A 20,066-nucleotide genomic window follows, 5' to 3' on the forward strand; every position below is an offset into this window, starting at 1 on the left:
TTTGAGTACTGTCGCATTTTTTTGTATTATTTTCAAGTTTATATTTTGTTGGTTTTACTTCGGATATCATTTGCATACGCATTTTTGAGCTGACTTCGCACCTGTAGGTATTGTCATGATGGATTCGAGAGCCCATATTTGGGTCTTATAAATTTTGAGCCATTGTAATTTCAACTCACTGTAAATAATTTAGGAAAAAATTAAACGTTTTTCTGTAAATATGGTTGTATTAGCGCGTGTGGATGTAGATTGTAGTCATATATTAACACTATTAAAATATTCAGATATGGCTAATTGTCACATTTTGATTTGCCTGGCTAACAAAAGTGTGTCAACCAATTTTATTTTAGAGATCTGGTGTCTTCGAGTATATAAACTGATTTGTTATTATTTATTGAAAATATATGAACGTAGGATTTCATTATCCCAAATTGTTAACTTCTCTCATTAATTTAAGAAAATTTACAAAAAAATGTACAAATCGTGACATATATTCGGCGATTCAAACATTTGGGCAATGAGGTAATCGGTCATATGATAAGAAACAACTTGCTGATTAATGAACAACATGGTTTTCGTAAGGGGTTTTCATGTACTACGCAACTTGTTGAATTTTATCATGACCTTGCATCTGATGTCGATGAGGGAGGGCAAATAGATTGTATATTCTTGGATTTTAGAAAAGCGTTTGACACGGTCTCACACTCACTTCTTCTCAACAAACTAAGAATGTTAAATCTAGACTCGGCTGTGCTTAGATGGATAGAAAATTACTTGTTCCAGCGTCGTCAATGTGTAGTACTGAATGGCAAGAAATCTGATTACGTTGATGTAACATCAGGAGTTCCACAGGGCTCTGTCCTGGGTCCACTTTTGTTTTTAATTTATATTAATGATATTTCTGTTGGAATTTCCTCTTGTATTCGACTTTTTGCTGATGATTGTGTAGTGTATAGAAAGATTAAGAGTTCAGATGATGTCGCCCAGTTGCAAGCAGACCTTGATCGTATTCAAAGTTGGTGCTCTACGTGGAAAATGAATTTAAATCACAAAAAATGTGTTAACCTTTGTTTTACAAAGAAAAGGAAACAAATTGAATCTCAGTATTTTATAAATAATAACCCTATAACCAAGGAACTTACTTACAAATACTTGGGTGTCATATTGTCATCTGACTGTTCATGGAATGCCCACATAGAGGAAGTAGTCTTAAAAGCTGGCAGGGCAATGAATTTTATCCAACGTAACTTAAAATGCTCACAACCTAACCTAAAGACAACTGCTTATTTAACATGTGTTAGACCCATTTTAGAGTATGCATGTGCTGTCTGGGATCCAGCTCAAAAAACGTTGATAGATAAGCTGGAGAAAATACAAAACAGGGCGGCTAGGTTTGTTCTTGGACGATACGGGAGGAAAGAAAGTTGTACAGAAATGAAAAAAATGTTAAACTGGGAACCACTTTCCGTACGTCGGGAAAAACTGCGACTAAAATTTTTATACTCAATAGTTAAAAATAAAACGGGAATAAATAGCGAGACTTACTTAAAAGAACCCTATTATGTTTCTAGTCGTAATGATCATAGTCTTAAAATTAGAGAGTACCGCGCTAGGACATGCATGTTTGCAAACTCCTTTTTTGTACGAACAATTGCACAGTGGAATCGGCTGTCTGAAGAGCAAGTGTGCTGTTTCAATGAAGACGTGTTCTTTTCATCCTTGTAACCCCCCCTGCTGTAACGCCCTCGGGCACTGCGGGGTAATCATTGAATAAAGAATAAAGAATAAAGGAATGAAGAAATGCGTTGCATCCTTAACATGTTGTTTGAAGTTATATAGACGGAAATGGTCGCTCCCAGAAATAAGTAATTGTAAAGTAATTGCATTACTTTTTGATGTAATTTGTAATTTTAATGAATTATTTTTCACATAGTAGTAGTTGTAATTAAGGTTAAACTACTTTTGGAGCGAAATGATTGTAATTGTAATTAAATTACATTTTGGAAGAAATTTACCATGTATGGTTTTCTTCAATTTGCCGCGGAACACAAGAGCCAATTGAACGTCTAGCGTATATTATAACTATGGTTTGTACCTAAAGTTTGATTTACTTGCAGCAGAAATTGGCCGGTATTGCACTGCCACCGGGGGCGCTTGATTGACAGTAGGATGAGTATAAAAAGACGATACCCGAATTCTGTATGGACACCTGCCAATAAAAAGACGCTAAAGGGTTGTTTCGCCATTTGATTGCCATTGTAGCGTCTACCACGTCAGTGCCAAACTTCAATAAAGGGGTAATACCGTGTCCATAAATTTCAAGCGAGAGCAATCGAATGGCGATAGGGGCAATAGAATGTCAGTCAGATGTATATTGAATGGCGGAAGCCATTTTTATAGGGGTTACCGGACTAGGCCAATACCCGACCAAGGCTTGTTAAGCATTTCTTTCTGCGTTCGTGCGCACCGGTGTAATGTTTTGGCTGCTCGTCGCCACCTTGTCCCAAAGACGCCTGTGATGCAGTTTCTACGGCGGAATATGAGGGGGCCCCATGTTCGAGGATGCCACTTCATCTGCCGGCGTTTTATTAATTTCTGCGCTCAAACGTTTGTGATGAGCAAAATTAGCACTAGATTCCCAAAGTAGTTAGTAATTTGAGTAGAAGTTACCTGAAAAAAACTAGTTAAATTAAACTACTAATTACCCAAATAAAGTTGTGATTGAAAGTTACCAAGTCACTCGGAAAAGTAGTTAAACTACAGTAATTTGAGTAGAGCAGTTGAACTACGTCCAAGTCTGAACCACACTCGCCTTTTTTGTTTTTTTACCAGAATTCACGTGACTTGTTTCGTTTCTTCTTGACCGTTACTACCTACGGTTACTAGCTCCCTAGTGACCGATGTGACAGGTAGCTACTAGCTTTTACCTAATAAATACTGTTAACATGTTTCTAATTTTGTTTAAGAGTGTAGGTTATGCATATTAAGTAAGCTCTGCACTCACAGATGACTGACCTTGCTTGTACAACCATTGTCTGACTCGTATAAAACTGATCTGAGCGAATAAGTCACAGGGATAACCATAAAGGGGAAAAAGTTCGATAGTTTTTTATTAAACAAAAGAAAAGCGGACACACACAGCCACTAATCTGTTCTTTATTTTTCTGCTCCTCTTCTCTGTTTCCACAGTTTGTAAATTTCATGGTCACTAAATCTTTAAAAAGACATCCAGTTTGGTTGCGTCCCCGGTTTCATTTTGAAAGAACACATGAGAGTAGGGTAGTTGTACAGACTCCCTTAATCCACAAGTGAGAGGAGTAATCAGGTGTTTTAAACTACGTGACATGTGCATTAAAACACTTGGCAGCGACTATCTTTTACCTCAACGTTGACCGCAACAAACACTGTGAGAGTTACAAGTGTATCACCACCCAATAACCAGACCTAGCGTCAGCGGTGTCACTAGGGAATGTACACATGCCTTGCGCGTGACGTCACGTTAGGCAAGGACGGGGCTCTGCGCCATGCTGGTGGTGGACTTCACACCGCGCGGAAGCGCTTATCAATGCATAGGATGCCGCTAACTGCCAGGACATGCGCCGACATGCACCATATTTTTATCAAAGGTATCTAGTTTTGTTAGATGTGAACTTGGAAAAACGTGCTGAGCTTACGATGATGACGTTTAGCCAGTACGTGGGGAATTTTTCGGCATCGGTGGGATTGCGCTACGAGCAGAACGTTCCGATACGCCGCCGACTAAGCTTTGACGAAAAAAATTGTCGTGACGCAAAAAGAAAAAAAAGCAGTTAATTGCGCGTTGCAAATTTCGACGAACGGCTTCTAGGAGTTACTTGCAGAAAAATTGTTATGATTTTGCGAAGTACTGGTAAACAACGCAAGGTTACCGTCATAATGTAAACCCCGATAGAAGGGTAAATAAAATAACGGACAAGACAGCTCTTATGGTCTCAGGGTTTATATTATGATATTTCCTATCCGGCTAGCCTGCATACTTTTGCTCCTTGCAAAGGTTACCGTCTTTCGGACGCCACACACCGATTCCCCTGCGGCGGCGTCTCGGCGAGCTTGCACAAAGGGGCCGCCGCCGACCGACCGCCGTCTGACCGGGCTCGCGGCGCGACACTCGCCCGTACTCGGCCGGGAGCCCCGAAGTTGCGCATCAAAGCTTGGAAACGGCATGATGTAACGAAAGGCAAAGGGCATCTACGCCACGAACGGGCAAAAGCCGATGCAAAGTCGTGCGCGAACGTAAACAACGGTAGAAAAGTGCCGTCGCTCGCCGCTATGAAATGCGTCCCGCAAACTCAGCAATCCGCGGCCGCATATCCCTTTCCTGTCGCTCGTACTTCCTCTCAGTTGACGGCTACTCTGTCGGGCCATGCCGACAAAACTGTCGTCAGGATTCGTAGTAATTGCTACAGCCGAGCGCGGCACAGTTTACCATTGCTCTCGCTGCGAAGGGCCGTCGGGTCCACCCCCAGCATGCCGATTACCATCGTTCGACGTCATCATGTGCTGTGGGTGCAATGCATGTATTTACCTAGAGTGCTCTCGCTCCCCAATCGAACATTTTTGTGCGAATCGTGATATGATTTCAATTTACCTTCATTGTAGTACGGTTAACCATACCATTCACTCGTTCTGAGAAACGGACATTTCGTTATTGTGACCTCTAGAGATCCTGAAATGTCTAGATGTTTTCCTGGTTCTTACACAAGATTGGTTTTATAATCTGTTTTTTAGTTCAGCCAGCCGCAGCGTATAATCTGTTTTAACTTACAATGTACCGCTTTGGACGTCACCAGTCATGCTAGACAATCTAACGTTTTACGCGTGCCACGGGACTTGACCTTGGGCGCGTCGCTTCGCCCAACCGAAAGGCCGCGTAACAAGTTTCGAGCACTGCAAAAGATCGCAGCGTCAGTGGAAGTCTTTACATCCGTAGGTGATAATCGGTTATAAATATATATCGGAAGTCAACTATAGTGCTTAACCTAATACATAAAAAAAAATCATTATTTGAAATGTTTTTTGACGCCCCAAGAACTCTTTTAGCTCGTGAAGAACGGTTTCGCCTCAAGCACTATCGCCCCCTGGCACACTAGAAAGGCAACTGTGCGATGAACAACTCTTTCGCAACAAATCTTAACCTTAAGGGAACCCCTTACAGGTTCTCCACGAACAACGTTCTAAGGGAGTGCTTAAAGGAGCTGTTTAGGGTGCAAAATGTTTTACACGCTAAAGACCCATAAAAAGTATTTTACCACGGAATTTTTAGAGTGTACTCAGTCGTTAATCATGTTACTGGAAGGGATATATAAAGTCAACGAACGCCTGTAATTCTTTGTTACGTTTTCCTTACGCAAACTTCTTTATTTTGCTTCAAGTGTTACAGTTGTATTGTTCACGAATCACGACTGTAGGCAAACCTTCAGGCTCCTGTACGTTATTTTTAGAAGAAGAAGAGGATGTGTTTTATAATATGTCTCATTCCTCGATGTTTTTAGGCTCACCCTCTACATTTCTTAACACTTCCTGATGCCCGACAGAATTTGCGTCCTTCTTATCGTGTGCAGATTTACTACCACCTGCACAACAACCTGATCGAGGGTCTGTACCACCTGGCGGACGATCTAGCCAGGTATTTGGCTACCGTGGACATGAAGAGCCCCATGGACCGGCTGGATACCATGGACACACTCAACAGCATCCTCCAGACTAAGGTCACGCTCAAGCTCCGTAATGGCTTCGACATCGCCTTTGTCCAGGTGAGTGCAACACACTGTGGCGTAGATGTCGCGCTTTTAATTCCGCACTTGTTTGACTTTAATAACGGGTCCTTGTATTGCCGCTAGACCCGATTTGGAACGCCTTTGCACTCGAACATTCTATTTGGAGAATATATCTTGTTTTCCGAGTCTCGCTACAGAGTGCTGCCGTCCATTGTGCTGTAAAAACAACTCATGCTCACACCAGGTGCAACCCCAGTCTAAAAGTCTGGTTTGCGCAGAGGAGTATTTCGGTGTCGCTATCTTCCACTTTGAGCTCTCTTCCGTAAAAACCGTTGCATATAGCTCAGAACAAAGCGCTTACTAAAACTCCCTACTCTTAGTCAATTAATCTGTGACTTTCATGGTGCACAAATGTTTCTGCCTTCTGTTTTCTATACTTTATTCTAATTCGTAATAAACATAGAGCCAATTGTTACGGAAAGTTGTTTTCACAAAAACGCCATTACATTTGCACAAGAAAATTTATGTACGTCTGTAGAGTGTTCCGAGTGGGGGCAAGGGTAGTGGCAATATGATGCATAAAACACGTTTTCAAATGCTGCGTTCATCGCGTCCTTTTTTGTGGTCCCTCGATTTATACCTCATGGCGTCACTACTGGCACTTTTATTTGCTGGCCGCGACGTCCTGGCGGTGGCACAGCAGAAGCGACGTCTATGACAGATGCCTGTTCCTGTTTAGGTCGCTCTCCAGCCAATGAGTTGAGGGACGCTAAAGAAGCTTCGGTTTAAAACACCGCGACGACAGCAGCGTCCGCTCACCTTTTCCTACAGCACTTTTACCAATCAAAAGGAAAAGAACGAGAAACTAAGCGTTGCCGAAAAAACAAGAATCATTTTCACGTATATTTTAAAAGATGAAACACTTTTTTATTGAAATCGCTCGAGAATTCGCTGTAAAAATAAAGCGTTTCATAAACTGCAGTTACGGGAGAATCGTAGAGCTGCCAAGTTAATTTCGCCGCTCGGCCCAGCTTTATCGTATTCTCTTGTCCAGGCCACCTTTCTGCGTTATGTGTCAAAACGCCTCTCGCTCCACCTTCGCCGCCCGCAAGCTTCGACGATACTTCCTTCGTACTTCGGCGCTCAGCCGAAGCGCATCTCTACACATGTGCCTTGTTAGGCACATGTGTAGAGATGGGTGTGTGACATTTCTAATGAAAGCATTTCATTCTTCTGTAAAAACCCGGTGTCTCAGAAAAAACTAAATTTAGGTGTGTTTGTGTGTTGTTGTTTTTTTGTTTGTTTGTTTTTTTTTTTGGGGGGGGGAGAAAACTTTGTTAGATATTCAATAAGCCCTTGTAGGTGTATAGGTACACTAAAAATGTGAATATCCCAAACAAATTTATTTGCCGGTATTCTGACATTGAAAGAGCAGCTAATATTATAATATTCCTATGAGCCTATATCGACTTCTCGGCTCCAATCCGCCTTTTGAATTCGCCATTATGTGCGTAGGGAAAGACAGTGGGGGGTATGACAGTAAATCCCACGATAATCCCTCCTTGTGTGTCTCTCTCGAATCTTGCTTTTTATTAACGTGAAACGTTCTTTGCTTAGGTGTTCGGCATTTCGTGAAGCCTGAATCAAACCGTGGCCGCGAGGCTAAACACTGTTTGGTTGACGGTTGGGAAAGGAGGAGTGAGATGCTCGACGCTGATTGGTTAACGGTAGGTCATGTGACCAAAGGCTTAAGCGAGGAAGAGCTCGACAACCCGTGCGCACTGAGGGAGAGGAGCTGGAGAGTATGGAAATGTCGGGAGGATCGCCAGGCTCATCAGCCCGACTAGCAATAGTATAGCTTCATTTTAGTAACAGCTATCAAGTTTACACATGGTACGCGTTAAATTATCTGCTGAAGCGCTCCGTGAACGTAGGCGTCTGGCGTCTGGAAACTCAGAGTATCGCTAAGCGTTTGTAATGCTAAATGTTCACGTATGTAACACAATTGCCTATTGATCTGCCATAATGGTTTTATTTAAACTGACATTTAGCTACGTTGTTTTAATTTTAGAATGGCTGAACAACTCCCTTATAAGTGGAACATGATGCTCAGTCACAGGTTCTTTAAAAATAACTGAGGGTCAAACAAAAAAAAGAGAGCTTTCGGTTGATAAAATAACACAGATAGAAGATGATAGAATCCAATTAGGCCAATATTTAGAAACAGAAATGTTTTATCGTGCCTGTTTAATTAGTAATTTGAGGAGGCAGCCACAGACACCGGGCTATTTTTGGCTGCCAATGAAAGTAGGGACCTTATCGTAAAAATATACATTAACGACTGCATACATTGAATTTATACATGTTCGTCCTGCTGCACGCGTAGATCAACGCCTCTATATTGTGCCAGTGAGTTTCGAACTTTTAGTAAGCACGGACAAAAACGATCGAATTGTATTACCACTTATTCGTTTATATCGATGGGATCACTAAGAAAGTTGCAGGAAACTTCCAGGCAGCAGAACGCGGTCAAACATTTCAGTGACATAACCACGTCTGTCTCCATGTTGTTACAAGGCAAACGGATGAACAACGGCACTTGAAAAGGCAAACAGTAAGAATGGCTCAGGAACGTTTCCGACAGACGAGTTCCAATCTTTTAGCTCACCCATAGATGTAATAAAACAAAAGGTCCAATCATGTGGCATTTAAAACCCACTTAGTTAATTACTTTAACGTGCGTTGCCGAGTGGTGCGCAGATAGGTACATCGAGGAAATACACCACGTCCACGTGGCATTTAACTTGCTCGTGATTGAACCTGGCAGATTGTCTGTCGGGATGAAGCTCATCGTAGGATTCAACGAAGTATTGTCTGCCATCACAGTGGAGATGGCGAATTACACGATGCTAAACGCACGGACAAAACAATACGTTGGATACAGATGTGTGTGATACAACACAGGCACCCATGTTTATTACAGTACTTTCATTTTAACACGTAAAATGCAGCGTTTGGCAATGGGTCGTCCTATGCGCGTTTCGTTGCATACAATGAATTTACACGTTCTTGCATCTAGTTTTAATCCGGTTTCGTTGAATTTTATATAAGCGAATCATTACGTTTTGTATAGTAAGTACCGCATCTAGTAAAAGCAGGTTACGCGCTGAGAGTAAAAAGTTCAGCCCTATCTGGAAGGCTATACAGAGAAGCAGTTCTTACACGTAGAATTGTGTTCCCTGTGACACAGAATTCTAGTGCGTTCCAGTCAGCGATATCACTCTCGCTTTTCCAGTTGCGTTTCATGGAGCAATATCTATTGAGCGCTAGCAGTGCGGAATGGCAATCATTAACGAATTACGATCTCCGGCACAACACACGCCTTTATAGTGTGAACACCGCAGTAATAGCATGGCACTTTTGTTTTTTAAAGTAATTATTGGAACGCTAATACCTTTGCTGATTATGACCAAATACAGTACACACACAAACACACACAAACAATGATTAGGATGATGACAATGCGTCATAATTGTGATTAGAAGGAATACACAGTATAGTTTTATTCCTCACGATGAATGCTCAATTGTTCCAAGTGCAATATTTGTCTTCGTTTTTGTTTTTTTGCCTATAACGCTTTTAATACTCGTGGCCCATTTTTCGTTCCACTCTAAAAGTTGTTTTTTAGTTAAACTTACGTCTTTAAGGCATATACCACAACAGCCAGTCATTTCGTCTTCCCCGGGTAGCCGTCTTCTATTACCATTTTCCTGTGTTTCTTTTTTTTCTTTTTTTTTTTTCTTGTTTTATTATCAAATGCGGGGAACTTTTGCATTAGAAAAGCTTCCACGTTACGTTCGAATTCTAATACCGGTGTCCGTTAGGCCCCACTCTAAAGCTCAAAGCGAGCTACTTGCGAGAAACATTTTTCTCTTTTGCTGAAGCTACGTTTTTATAAGATTGCCTAAATCATCGCAGTATTGCTGCCCGAGGCGGCTTGCCGCAGCAGCGCGCGCGCGCGCGCCTTCGCACACATTTAGGCGGCCGGAGCGATACTCCGGCGGCTGTGCTTCGATTCACCTTACGATGGAACTTAGAGGGCGCTACTAGCCATCGAGGCCAATCTAACGCCTCAAGTCAGCGCGGCGTGACTTTCCGGATTAGCGCAGCGACCCGCTGGGTGCGTAGTCACGAGACAAGTTCACAGCGCTGGACCGGCTGGGATGGCTCGTAGCGTCTGATGCAGTCCACGTTAAGGCACATCGGAGCATAATCGATGGGATACGCCATCCTCGAATAGCGACACGCGCATCTCTTCCGCAGTCGTGATTACTTCACGAATGCATTTCTATCGGGCGCAGCGGCAGCTGCATCCCGCGCTTCCATTTACGAGCGACCGACGCCGAAGGTGGTGTGCCTAGATTACAGTATGCTTCCAACCGCTCGATCGGACGCGTTCCTAGTGTTTGGCCGCGGCCAGATGCAAACGTCTCTGCTTTTGCGCCCGGTTTTCTCCTTTCCGCGGAACCGCATAACGCGTGCGCACTAGCGATCAATCTGTCCCAGAGGCGTCCGCCATTAAAATTGCGAACGGTCTCCGTGGTTTTAGTTACTCCCTCCCTTACATCTGGGCTCTCTTGCCGAACCAAGCCCCACGCGCGCTGTCCGCTTAGGGAGGGGGGGGGGGGGGGGGGGGGGCGGAGCGCGTCTCACCGGCAGCCAAGCCGCTATTGTGGGCATCCCGGAACTGTTTGCAATTTGGGCCGATGGCCGTTCGGCGGACGGCGGAGCCAGCACCCTTTGGCAAACTCTGCGTCTCTCTCTCCCACTCTCTTTCTTTCTCTCTCTCTCTCGCTCTCTGTTCTCAAATGCGGGCGAGAACGTAGTCCGTAAACCCGCTGATAGGTTTTTTTTTTTTTTTTTCATGCCACCAGTTCTTCGGTGGTTGGGACGACCAGTTTCTCATTAAACATCCATTCCGCCCCCAAATAAAGGTACCGAAAAAATTTTGAAGAGGCTCTGAGTTATACTGCTTTTCCTGCCATCTGCCGAGGCTTGGGATCAGGTGACGCTTCACTTGTCGACAGCGGAAAGATATTATTCAAATATATAGGGGAGAAGAAGAAGAAGAAGGGGGCGGAAACGAGGGTGGTTGGCCTATTCCCAGTTTCGATTTTCCAAAATAGTTTCTTTTTTTTTCTTCTTCTTCTTTTTTTATGCGTTTACGTGAGAACGTTTTATCAGCGGAAGTGCCTCCGGTGCCTATCACAAAGAAATCGCGTCCCCGAGAGAGAGAGACGTTTCGATTTATTTTACGTTGTATATGTCTGTTGCGTGAGCGGTTGGTCAAGTCTTCACCGTATGTATTTATGATATCTATGCGGGAAGCCACCCCACCTCCCAACCCCGTTTACCTTAGGTGGCGGCTGTCCTCTTTAAAATGTCAGACCTCCGGGCGAGAGGTGTCCCTTGGGATGCCCTCCGCTGCTTTGTTTTATCACTCCTGGTGTTGCGAGGGCGCCTTGTTTCAATGACTGCGAGGCCACCTTTATGAGCTGGTTGCCTGCCCCGCGGATACTTTTGTCAGAGGCGGCACAATTTAGGGGCTGCTTTCCATTGGCTGGGCGGCGATCGCTGCGGGCTGGAGAACCGAGCATTTGTTGTATGCTTACTCTCCATGTTGCTTTTATATATTTTTTTCTACTGTTACTGCTCGGCGCGATTCGTTGCAACCGCCTCTCGGTTTTCGATTCGTGGTAGGATATTATCCCGCCTTAGGGTAAACAAATCTTCTGATTCAATTTAAATTAATTGTTCAACATAAAATGTGAAAGCGCGTTAAGACAAAAAAAGGAAATAAATAGAACAGTTTTATACAAATCGGGAGTCCAATAACATCAGCGTAAAAACTGGCACATTCAGTGAAAGCTCCTGCAAACGCGTATGGTCGCCCAATTCTTTATGAGTCGCCGGACTTAATTAATATCAATTTCATAACCATTGCGCGAAATGTTGAAGGACGTGGAAAGTTTTTAAATAGGTTTTCTTTTTCCTTTTTTAACGATATTGCTATTACAGCCGTCTGTGCAACTGAATCCTCTGCTACATAATTTCCAAAGAATCAATTAGTTAATGATTTAATGTCTCATCAGCTGCACACTAGCATAGAGTAAGAAGAAGAAAAAAAAACGAAGGAGTACGATTTATCGAAGGGTCAGCAGTGGGCTTATTTTGCACACCTAAAATGAAATACGATAAACACATTGGGTGCTGGTTGGTGTTTTATACATAAGTGGTACCGGAGTAGGTTAATTTTTGCTTTGTTATAAGTTCCAAGAGTAAGAATAAAAAGTGCGCTAGAACGTTTGGTTGTTGGGAAACATGAAAAAAAAGTGTCATATTTAGTTGCGGAGGAGTATCAGTTACAGGGGTGAACACCATCTTGCGATCAAGCTGTCTTTCGAAAAGACGTCATTACAAAGGCGTCGTTGCACACATTCTAATTTAGCGCATGAAATAGATCCAGGTAATTCGCCACATTTGATAAAAACCCATAGTAGCCTCAGTAAAACTAACCAGTATAGTAGCGGAAGCGTAACGAAAGAACTGGAAGTTTCAAATAAGACGCAGAGTTGGGAAGAGCGTTGATAATCAAGGACATGAGCGTGTTGGTGATCTACATTGACTTCAAACGAAAGAAACATACAAGAGGACGAAACAGACGACACAGCTGTCGTCTGTTTCGTTCTCTTTTGTGTTTCTTTCGTTTTAAGTCAGCGTTGATAATTCTTCACAATTATACAAACATGGACGCTGAAATTGGGGCGTGAGCCATACAATACAAGATCTCACAAAACGAAAACCTCAATGTGTTAGAACCGTCTAATCTACAAGAGAGAACCATAATTATAGTCTCCAGCGAAAAATAGGTTTTTACCAGATGAGGGACTACTGACGTCGGTTTGAGAGGCGACAGTGAGAGCGGCAAGCTTTAAGGGTGCTGGACCTAGAGCCGAATCTCATTACCCCGCGAACAGGAGTTCGTTTAAAGTAGCAACCTCCACGCAAGACTATGCTATCTTTACCGACATTAAGTTGGCATCTGAAAATAACACAATTATGGACTACACGATAATCCATATACAAAATCAAAGCAATCTATTTGTTGTTGTTATCGTTGTTGTTGTTTCACAAAAGTTACTTTTTCTGTACTATTAGAAAGCAATAACTTGAAAAACTTCAGACTTTTTTTTTTTTTTTACTGTTTCTTAGAAAAGCGGCAAGAAAATGACTATTCAAGCTCACCTTAATAACTGAACTAAATTTAACTTCACGCAATGGGTTCGCGCAGCGCAGCTCGGACCACACTGAATGAAAGCTAGGGCTGCCAAAATCGGGGGTCATTCATAAGTTTCGACGGGCACGGACATTCGGAAGGTGCGCAGTCATGTGACCTAGTCCGACTGATCACCCAAATGTTTGCTGTCGTTCTACGCTGGCCCAATCGCCGTTTTAAGGCTTTAAAACACCACTGCCAAATTTCCGGGAACAGATCGACTTTATGCTGTTCGCTACTTCACTAGGTTGAATTGGCATTGCTTGTTTTGTTTAATGTCTTGCTCGTGGACTTGTAATGCTCGCTGTCCTTTCTTTGTCCGAGAAACAAGGGTATACCTGATATGTTTCAATACTGCAGGATTAAAAATCGTGCTTTAAAAAAGATCACTTTGCAAAAAGCAAAAAAAAGCACAAGGCAACTTTTGCATGTTCATATAAGCGAACGCCAACACTCTCAAGTGGTTGCATCAGTAAGATTTTGCGAAAGTAATTGCATATTCGTGCACGGTTACCTGATCGTAGCTTGCCCATTTCTGCTGCTTTTTCTTCTCTCGATGCAGTCACTACTGGAGTCTGTGAACGAAATACTGACAAGGAAGAACGTAGAGTTCACGTCGGAATCAAGAAAAATCGTGAGTATTCTTTTTTGTTTCAGTACAAATATTTTGCAAAATTGAAACTTGCATCACTATGTTTACATAAAAGCTAACGATGATAAGATATACGTATTTACTCAAGTAATATCAGCACTATTTATGAACAAGGCCCTTGCGTCTACTTTCCCGCAAAGCACATATACAGCCAATCATCCCGTTGCGCATAAATAACAGCGAATAACTAGATCGAGAACAAAGTGTCCGTACAAATGCAATCTTCACGAATGGTATCTTCGGGCGAAGACGTTATCTCTGTCCTGTAAACCGCTGGAATCATGCTGTCGATCGCGGTGATTGGCAATCCGCGTGCTCCGCGGAAATGCGGACCCTCCGTTTTTCGTCATAAACAGTGCGGCTATTACTCGAGTAAATACGGTAGGTAGATGGTTGTTTTTCGTCTCGTAGAATGCCCCAGAAAGCATAAACCTTCCCGTGCATAACCACAGACAGCCCAAAAAAGGCAGGGCGTGGAGACGTCCGAACATCTCATTATCGCTTCAGAGTCAATGAAGTTGCGACATGAGACGCCCAAGAGCGAAACACGAAGAAAGAAGCGGGAGCATAAATATCACGCCCTGTGTTTCTCAAGCTGCCGGTAACCATATCATTACAATACCTTACTTATCATGAGTGACGTTATGGTAAGCATTCTTGCGGAAGTATTTATAAGCTTCCAAAAATAAAGCGTCTATTGGCAAACATAGTATAAAAATTTACGAAAACTTGTTTCTACGTTGTTTGTTTTTCAAAATTTTACACTGAAGCGGTAATTAAAGTTAATGCAACTTTAATTATCAGTGGTCAAACGAACTTAAATGTTTCGCAAAGATGCGTCCTGATGTAATTGCCGCTCACTGGATATAGACTTCCGAATGATGTTCCGACATTGAAAAAGCGGGACATGGACCACGCCAGCGTGGGAAATAAATAAAACACCAGAGAACGCCAAAAAAAAAAAAAAATCACGCGCGTATATTTTTTCTAGAACACTCGTCAAATTAGCCGTTACAATGAACAAAGACAGCATCGCAAATGATGAAGCCGAAAACCACGTCAACCTAAAAATGCAATCGGCGCAGGGGCAGAGATTACGACGTGCACATGTCAAAACACCATGTTCGGTGCCACAGGGTAGAGTTCATTGATTTGTAGAAAAACGTTTGTTCGACTCCGTCATTTGTCGAGCTCCTTGCCTATAAATGAGGTCATTTTTACTTCATACCATTTTCGGAAAGTAGAAGTTTTGGTTTCTTAGAGGGTGTAGGTGATTAGCAAGTCGAATGAACGCAAGTCTTGCTTCAGCATTTGGTTCTCACTCTGTAATCTCTATTCCTTTTCGCTTAAAATGAACAACAGCGAACGTTATGAGCCATCGGAAACAATCCCACGTCGTTTGAGTGTCCCGTGACTTAGAGGGCAATGCAGCGACGCGTATAACGCAAAGACACGTGACATGTTCACAGCACCAAATCAGTTGGAATGGCTTGTAGCATCCGCTGCGGTTCATTGTGAGGCGAAACTTCGTGTAATCAATCTTTCACCTTTGGGCGATGAGCCTCAAGTTTCTCTGGCATGTGGCATTCCCAGAATGTCGTAATCAAGTAATCAAAAGCCAACAGTGACCGGGTGAACACAATCATAGGTTACAAGGAAACGAGACGCTGCATACAAAGCCAGAATTACTGATCGGTTATCCTACCAGAAACGGAGTTGATTCACTATAGCGCGAGTGAACACGCCCGGTGTAGCTGCCATTTCGAGGTAGCTGAAACGAGGTGCGCCGAGGTGGCAAATTGGGCCGGTCGGTATACGTTGTACATGATGGAAATAAACAGCTCAGTAAACGCTGACGAAGAAAAGTCACAATCATGACAGGACACCATTGTACCCCTATCTGAAGTTTTACAAACCAAAAGGTTCGACGCGAGTTCATTAGTGTTCAGCGGTGTCGTCTAATCCCAAGTCAATTGGGATACTAGATACGCCTATACTGTAAGAGGAGCGGCTCCGGATGAACGCGGCTTTTCCGCGTCCACTCTTAATCCCAGCTTAGAATTGAACCAAATTAGCCGTGGGACCCGTATTCGAAATGGTAGAGTTCTATAAGGCGGAATGAGCTTGCACATCACATTCTTTCGCGGTTTGTCGATTCATCTGAGAAAAAATGGCAATGTCGCGCCATTGCAAGCACTTCCTGGATAAGAGGCCTTGTGGCCGGTCTTCCATGTCCCCAACAAGAGGCCAACGACTGGCAAGACTCGACACGAGTGCGGCGCCAGCGTTTGGCCGGGGCTAGTATCCTCGCGGACGATACACGAGTCCCAGCCTGATGTCGCCCCAGCACTCGTACCAAAATCGATGCCCTGAACTTGCCTCGATATTGCGATGACCCCGTGAATCGAGTACTATACGGCCTTCACGTCTGTATGTTGGCCATTCGCATCAAACATGACTATTCGAGCAGACCTGTTCGAGGCAATTAGAAGTAAAACATGATTCCGCTTTGTAGAAAGCCTAAACTGTATCTTTTGGCTAAGAGCAGTACACTAATAATATTCCCAACTGTACATTCTTAAGAAAACGACAACTTGTATATAGAAAGGCAAAATAGTGTGCACTTGTAATTGGAGTTTAATAACGTTAGAAAAAATAAAATTTCAAATATAGTTTCCAATATTCCGTTGATATATCGATTTTAGTCGTGGCATATAAAAATATAGGCCGCGCGCGTGTTTACTGGTAGCATATTAAAAAAATACTTCCACTTGGAATAACAATTGTACATATTAGACGCGCAGGTATTTGTAATCTACGCGTTTTAAGTAATGCGCGAAAAATTAATCTCTTTCTCAACAACTTACCCTTCCGCGGAAGTTATAATTATGGCGATTGTACCGGCTTACGGGCCAGCACGCAGCGTAGCTAACACACAAAGCAAGAGTAAAGAGCAGACATAAAGTATCCCAAATAGATACTTCGGTGGGATGAAAGCATAATTCATTATATTTTTGCTAAAAAATGGGCTACTTTAAAAGGAACAGAAATAGCGTATAAAATAAATATATATCATATGCATAATGTACTAATTTTTTTTTTTTTTTCAGGGACGGCGCGCAGTTTGAGCGCTGTCTTCGTGTGGAATGCTTTATCAGTTTGGAGCGTTAGAGGCATTATAACCGTTGTAGACGACGTAGAGCATTAGTATTTACAGATTCCTTTTAATAAATCACGAAAGTACTTTTGTTGAAAAAGAACAACAAAAACAAAAAAAACAGTTTTTTTTTATTCTTTTAAAGTTCAAATACCCCTCGAGGGTTTAAAAATATTCGTTTTGAAGTGGTTAAGCACTTAAAGAATTTGTTTGAACTAGTTTCGTTCTTAGATTATCGAGTTTAAAAGTATACAGACACGACATTGTTAATTTATCTTTAGGGGAAAGTAATCAAGATCGATCTTCACTGACCGTACTTGCCAGCTGCAGATTTACCTTTTTCCTTAAAGTTGCATGACCACGAGATCATGATTCCGCTCGACCTCATCAATAGCTTATCACGCTAAAAATAATAATAAATATATATATATATATATATATATATATATATATATATATATATATATATATATATGTGTGTGTGTTTGTGTGTGTGTATCGGATGCGGTCCCAAACTGTATACACATGCCAGGAGTTCTAGAAGTGTACGGTGCGCTTCAGAAAGAAATACTATGTCTACAAAGACTGAAAGATCTGCACGCAGCCTTCTTCTAAACAGAGCTAGCTAGGGTTTTGGGAAACGTTTGTCTGACATGTTGTCCACTGGAGTTCACATCGATCATTAAACTGCAGTTATGTCCTATAAGCCGCGCCTACCTTTACTGCAGGTTACAAGTAAGCGTCTGACTAGTCAACATTGTGGGATTCCTCGAATTTACTCGCAGTCCCTGATGACCGCTAAAACTGGGGAGATGGTCCTCAGCTTGTCGACATTCGTGGACACGGCGCTAAATGGATTTCGACAAAGCGACCTCAAGGAGGTGGCTCTATCGGCGTCCGAGAATATAGGTAAGGCATTGCATAACTTTGTTTTTTCAATGATTTCTGCATTGTGCAAATTGTTCCTTTTAGGAGGCCTTCGTTGAGTGTTTTGTCAGCATTTTTAAGGGACCAGAGTCTGCGCGTTTCCCCGCAGACTCGGCGACATTATCCCCAAGAAGAAACAGGAGATAAATAAATTGTCTGGCTTGGACACTCCGTCAAATGCTATGAACGTACGGTAGGACTTGTTGGGGTTTCGAACGAGCAGAACTTTCCATCAGAAATCATCTGAGATATTTCCGCGATAAATTAAGCGGGAATATATCACGTCACATCAAGTGATGTTGTCACATCACGCTACAGAGTGATGTTATGAAGTCACGTGATATCTTGACGTTACGTGACATTGTTACGTCAGTGATACCTTGACGTTACGTGACATTGTTACTTCAGTGATTTCATGGGATCACGTTTGACTGTGACGTCACATGACGCCGTGATGTCACGTGGCTATGTAATGTCTTCCGGGGAGGCTAACGCGGGCAACAGACTCGTGTAGAGTTCCCATATATAAAGCTGAAACATAAACAAAATACAGGAAGATGCGTTGGTGGAAATCTTAGGGAATGCGTTAGCACAGCCCTTGGGAAACGCCACACACGTCCCCCTTTGGGAATCGCTAGCGCTAATCCCATACCTTTCTGTTTTGGCTTTCTTTTTGGACTTTTCCTTTTTCTTCCTCTATTTTTTGCTGCCTTTTGTGGCATTGTTATGAGGTCAGTGCTAGCGTTCCCCAAAGGTGATGTGTGTGGCGATTCCCAAGGGTCATGCTATCGCATTCCCTAAGAATCTACCAATGAATATTCCGGTCCTTTTCCTCACCCCTTTTTTGTCAGAGTACGTCGACGCCCTTGGATACGTTCATTTATATCACTCGTGAAAAGAGCCACATCCCTACCATTCATGAAAGGAACCGCATCCCACTTGTGGAGGGAACAGGATCCATCGTTTTACCTACACACACACATCGCAGCCACGCAACACTACTACGGAAACCCAGAGAAAACAAACGGCAACCGCAAAGCGGAAACTGATCACGCCCTCATCCAACCGCGCGGCAGCGCCTCCTCTCTGTCTCCGCGCCAGCTGTGCGACGCTCCTTTGATGAAAACGAAAGGGCTCATTTTGACGATAATCCGGTGGTGTCTGTTTGTTTGTCAGCGCTGGAAAGAAAGGGAGTCGTCGGCGCATGCTGACGTCAGTGCTTCGGACCAATGGCAGCGTCGCAGGCGTCACCGTCTCTCCCTTTCCTTCTCTCTCTCCCCAACACATACAAAGAAACAACACCGCAATTTTTTTTTTTTAACTTTTTTTGGAAAGAAGCGTTTTAATGCTTTTGAAAAATCTGGAGTGGGCGCCCAGACTGCTGGGCGCTGTTGCGGCGCAGCCGTTCCGAGAATTTCTCTTTCGACTTGAAATGCCATATACCATCAATGGTTGGGCGGAAACATTTATTGAGAAACGCGTTTATTCTGCAGTTTATCAGCGCTGGCAAACAAAACAAAACAAGAAGTAATTCTGTTTTCTGTAACAAACAATGTACCGACGTCAATCGCTCAAAGTCGCCGTCGTCAATCACTATATTGGGATATGTTGGATGGTGGGCATTTGGAAACTGTCTTTTTTTTTACCAAACTTCAAACTTATGAGCAGGAAACTTCATCTGCTCATAACGGTAATACTTATCATCAACTGACATATCACGAAAATACTTTGTGCCGTTCGAAACGCATTGATGTGTCCTTTATGTACTCACTGTCGTTTCAATGGGGATACCCGTAAAGATATACCAAAAACCATCACCAGTGTTTCCGTGCAAACAATGAATTAAAAACAACGTCCATCACCTGTAATAAGCTATTTTTATATTATGCCTGATGAGACCGTACCTAGTTTGTGTTAAGAAATTATAGATATTGTACCTTTTATAGTTTAAGCTAGAGATGTATTCAAACTAAACACATACGTTAGTGTCAAGAACTCGCCTTCGGCAGTTGCTTTTTATCGCATATTTAGGCATTAGGCACGCCAAACATATGCGTATGCTGTTCAGAATATATGCGATAAATAAAAGAAATACATCAAATAAATTGGAGGCAAAAACGCAAAAAGAATTACAAATGACCTTTTTAAAGCGTGCTCAACTTGTGTGAAGTCAGAAAGGAAACGTTCCATGATCATTTAGTGTCAGCACCAATCCACACATCGTGGTCTATAATTAGA

The 20,066-nt window shown here is 42.7% G+C and overlaps 1 protein-coding gene across 1 annotated transcript in view; it reads left to right on the forward strand.

Moving 5' to 3' along the window:
- The window catches only part of LOC8051494 (adhesion G-protein coupled receptor D1), a 215,315-nt gene that overhangs the window by 34,521 nt on the left and 160,728 nt on the right, over positions 1-20,066 (forward strand). Inside the window, exons 2-4 of the mRNA XM_029995101.4 lie at positions 5,601-5,792; positions 13,655-13,726; positions 17,687-17,810. Of these exons, the coding sequence (XP_029850961.2) occupies positions 5,685-5,792; positions 13,655-13,726; positions 17,687-17,810 (304 nt within the window). The 5' untranslated portion in view covers positions 5,601-5,684. The remainder of the gene's footprint in view (positions 1-5,600; positions 5,793-13,654; positions 13,727-17,686; positions 17,811-20,066) is intronic.

The sequence above is a fragment of the Ixodes scapularis genome, unplaced genomic scaffold (assembly GCF_016920785.2).
Source record: "Ixodes scapularis isolate PalLabHiFi unplaced genomic scaffold, ASM1692078v2 PGA_scaffold0__279_contigs__length_252992795, whole genome shotgun sequence".
Classification (NCBI taxonomy): Eukaryota; Metazoa; Arthropoda; class Arachnida; order Ixodida; family Ixodidae; genus Ixodes; species Ixodes scapularis.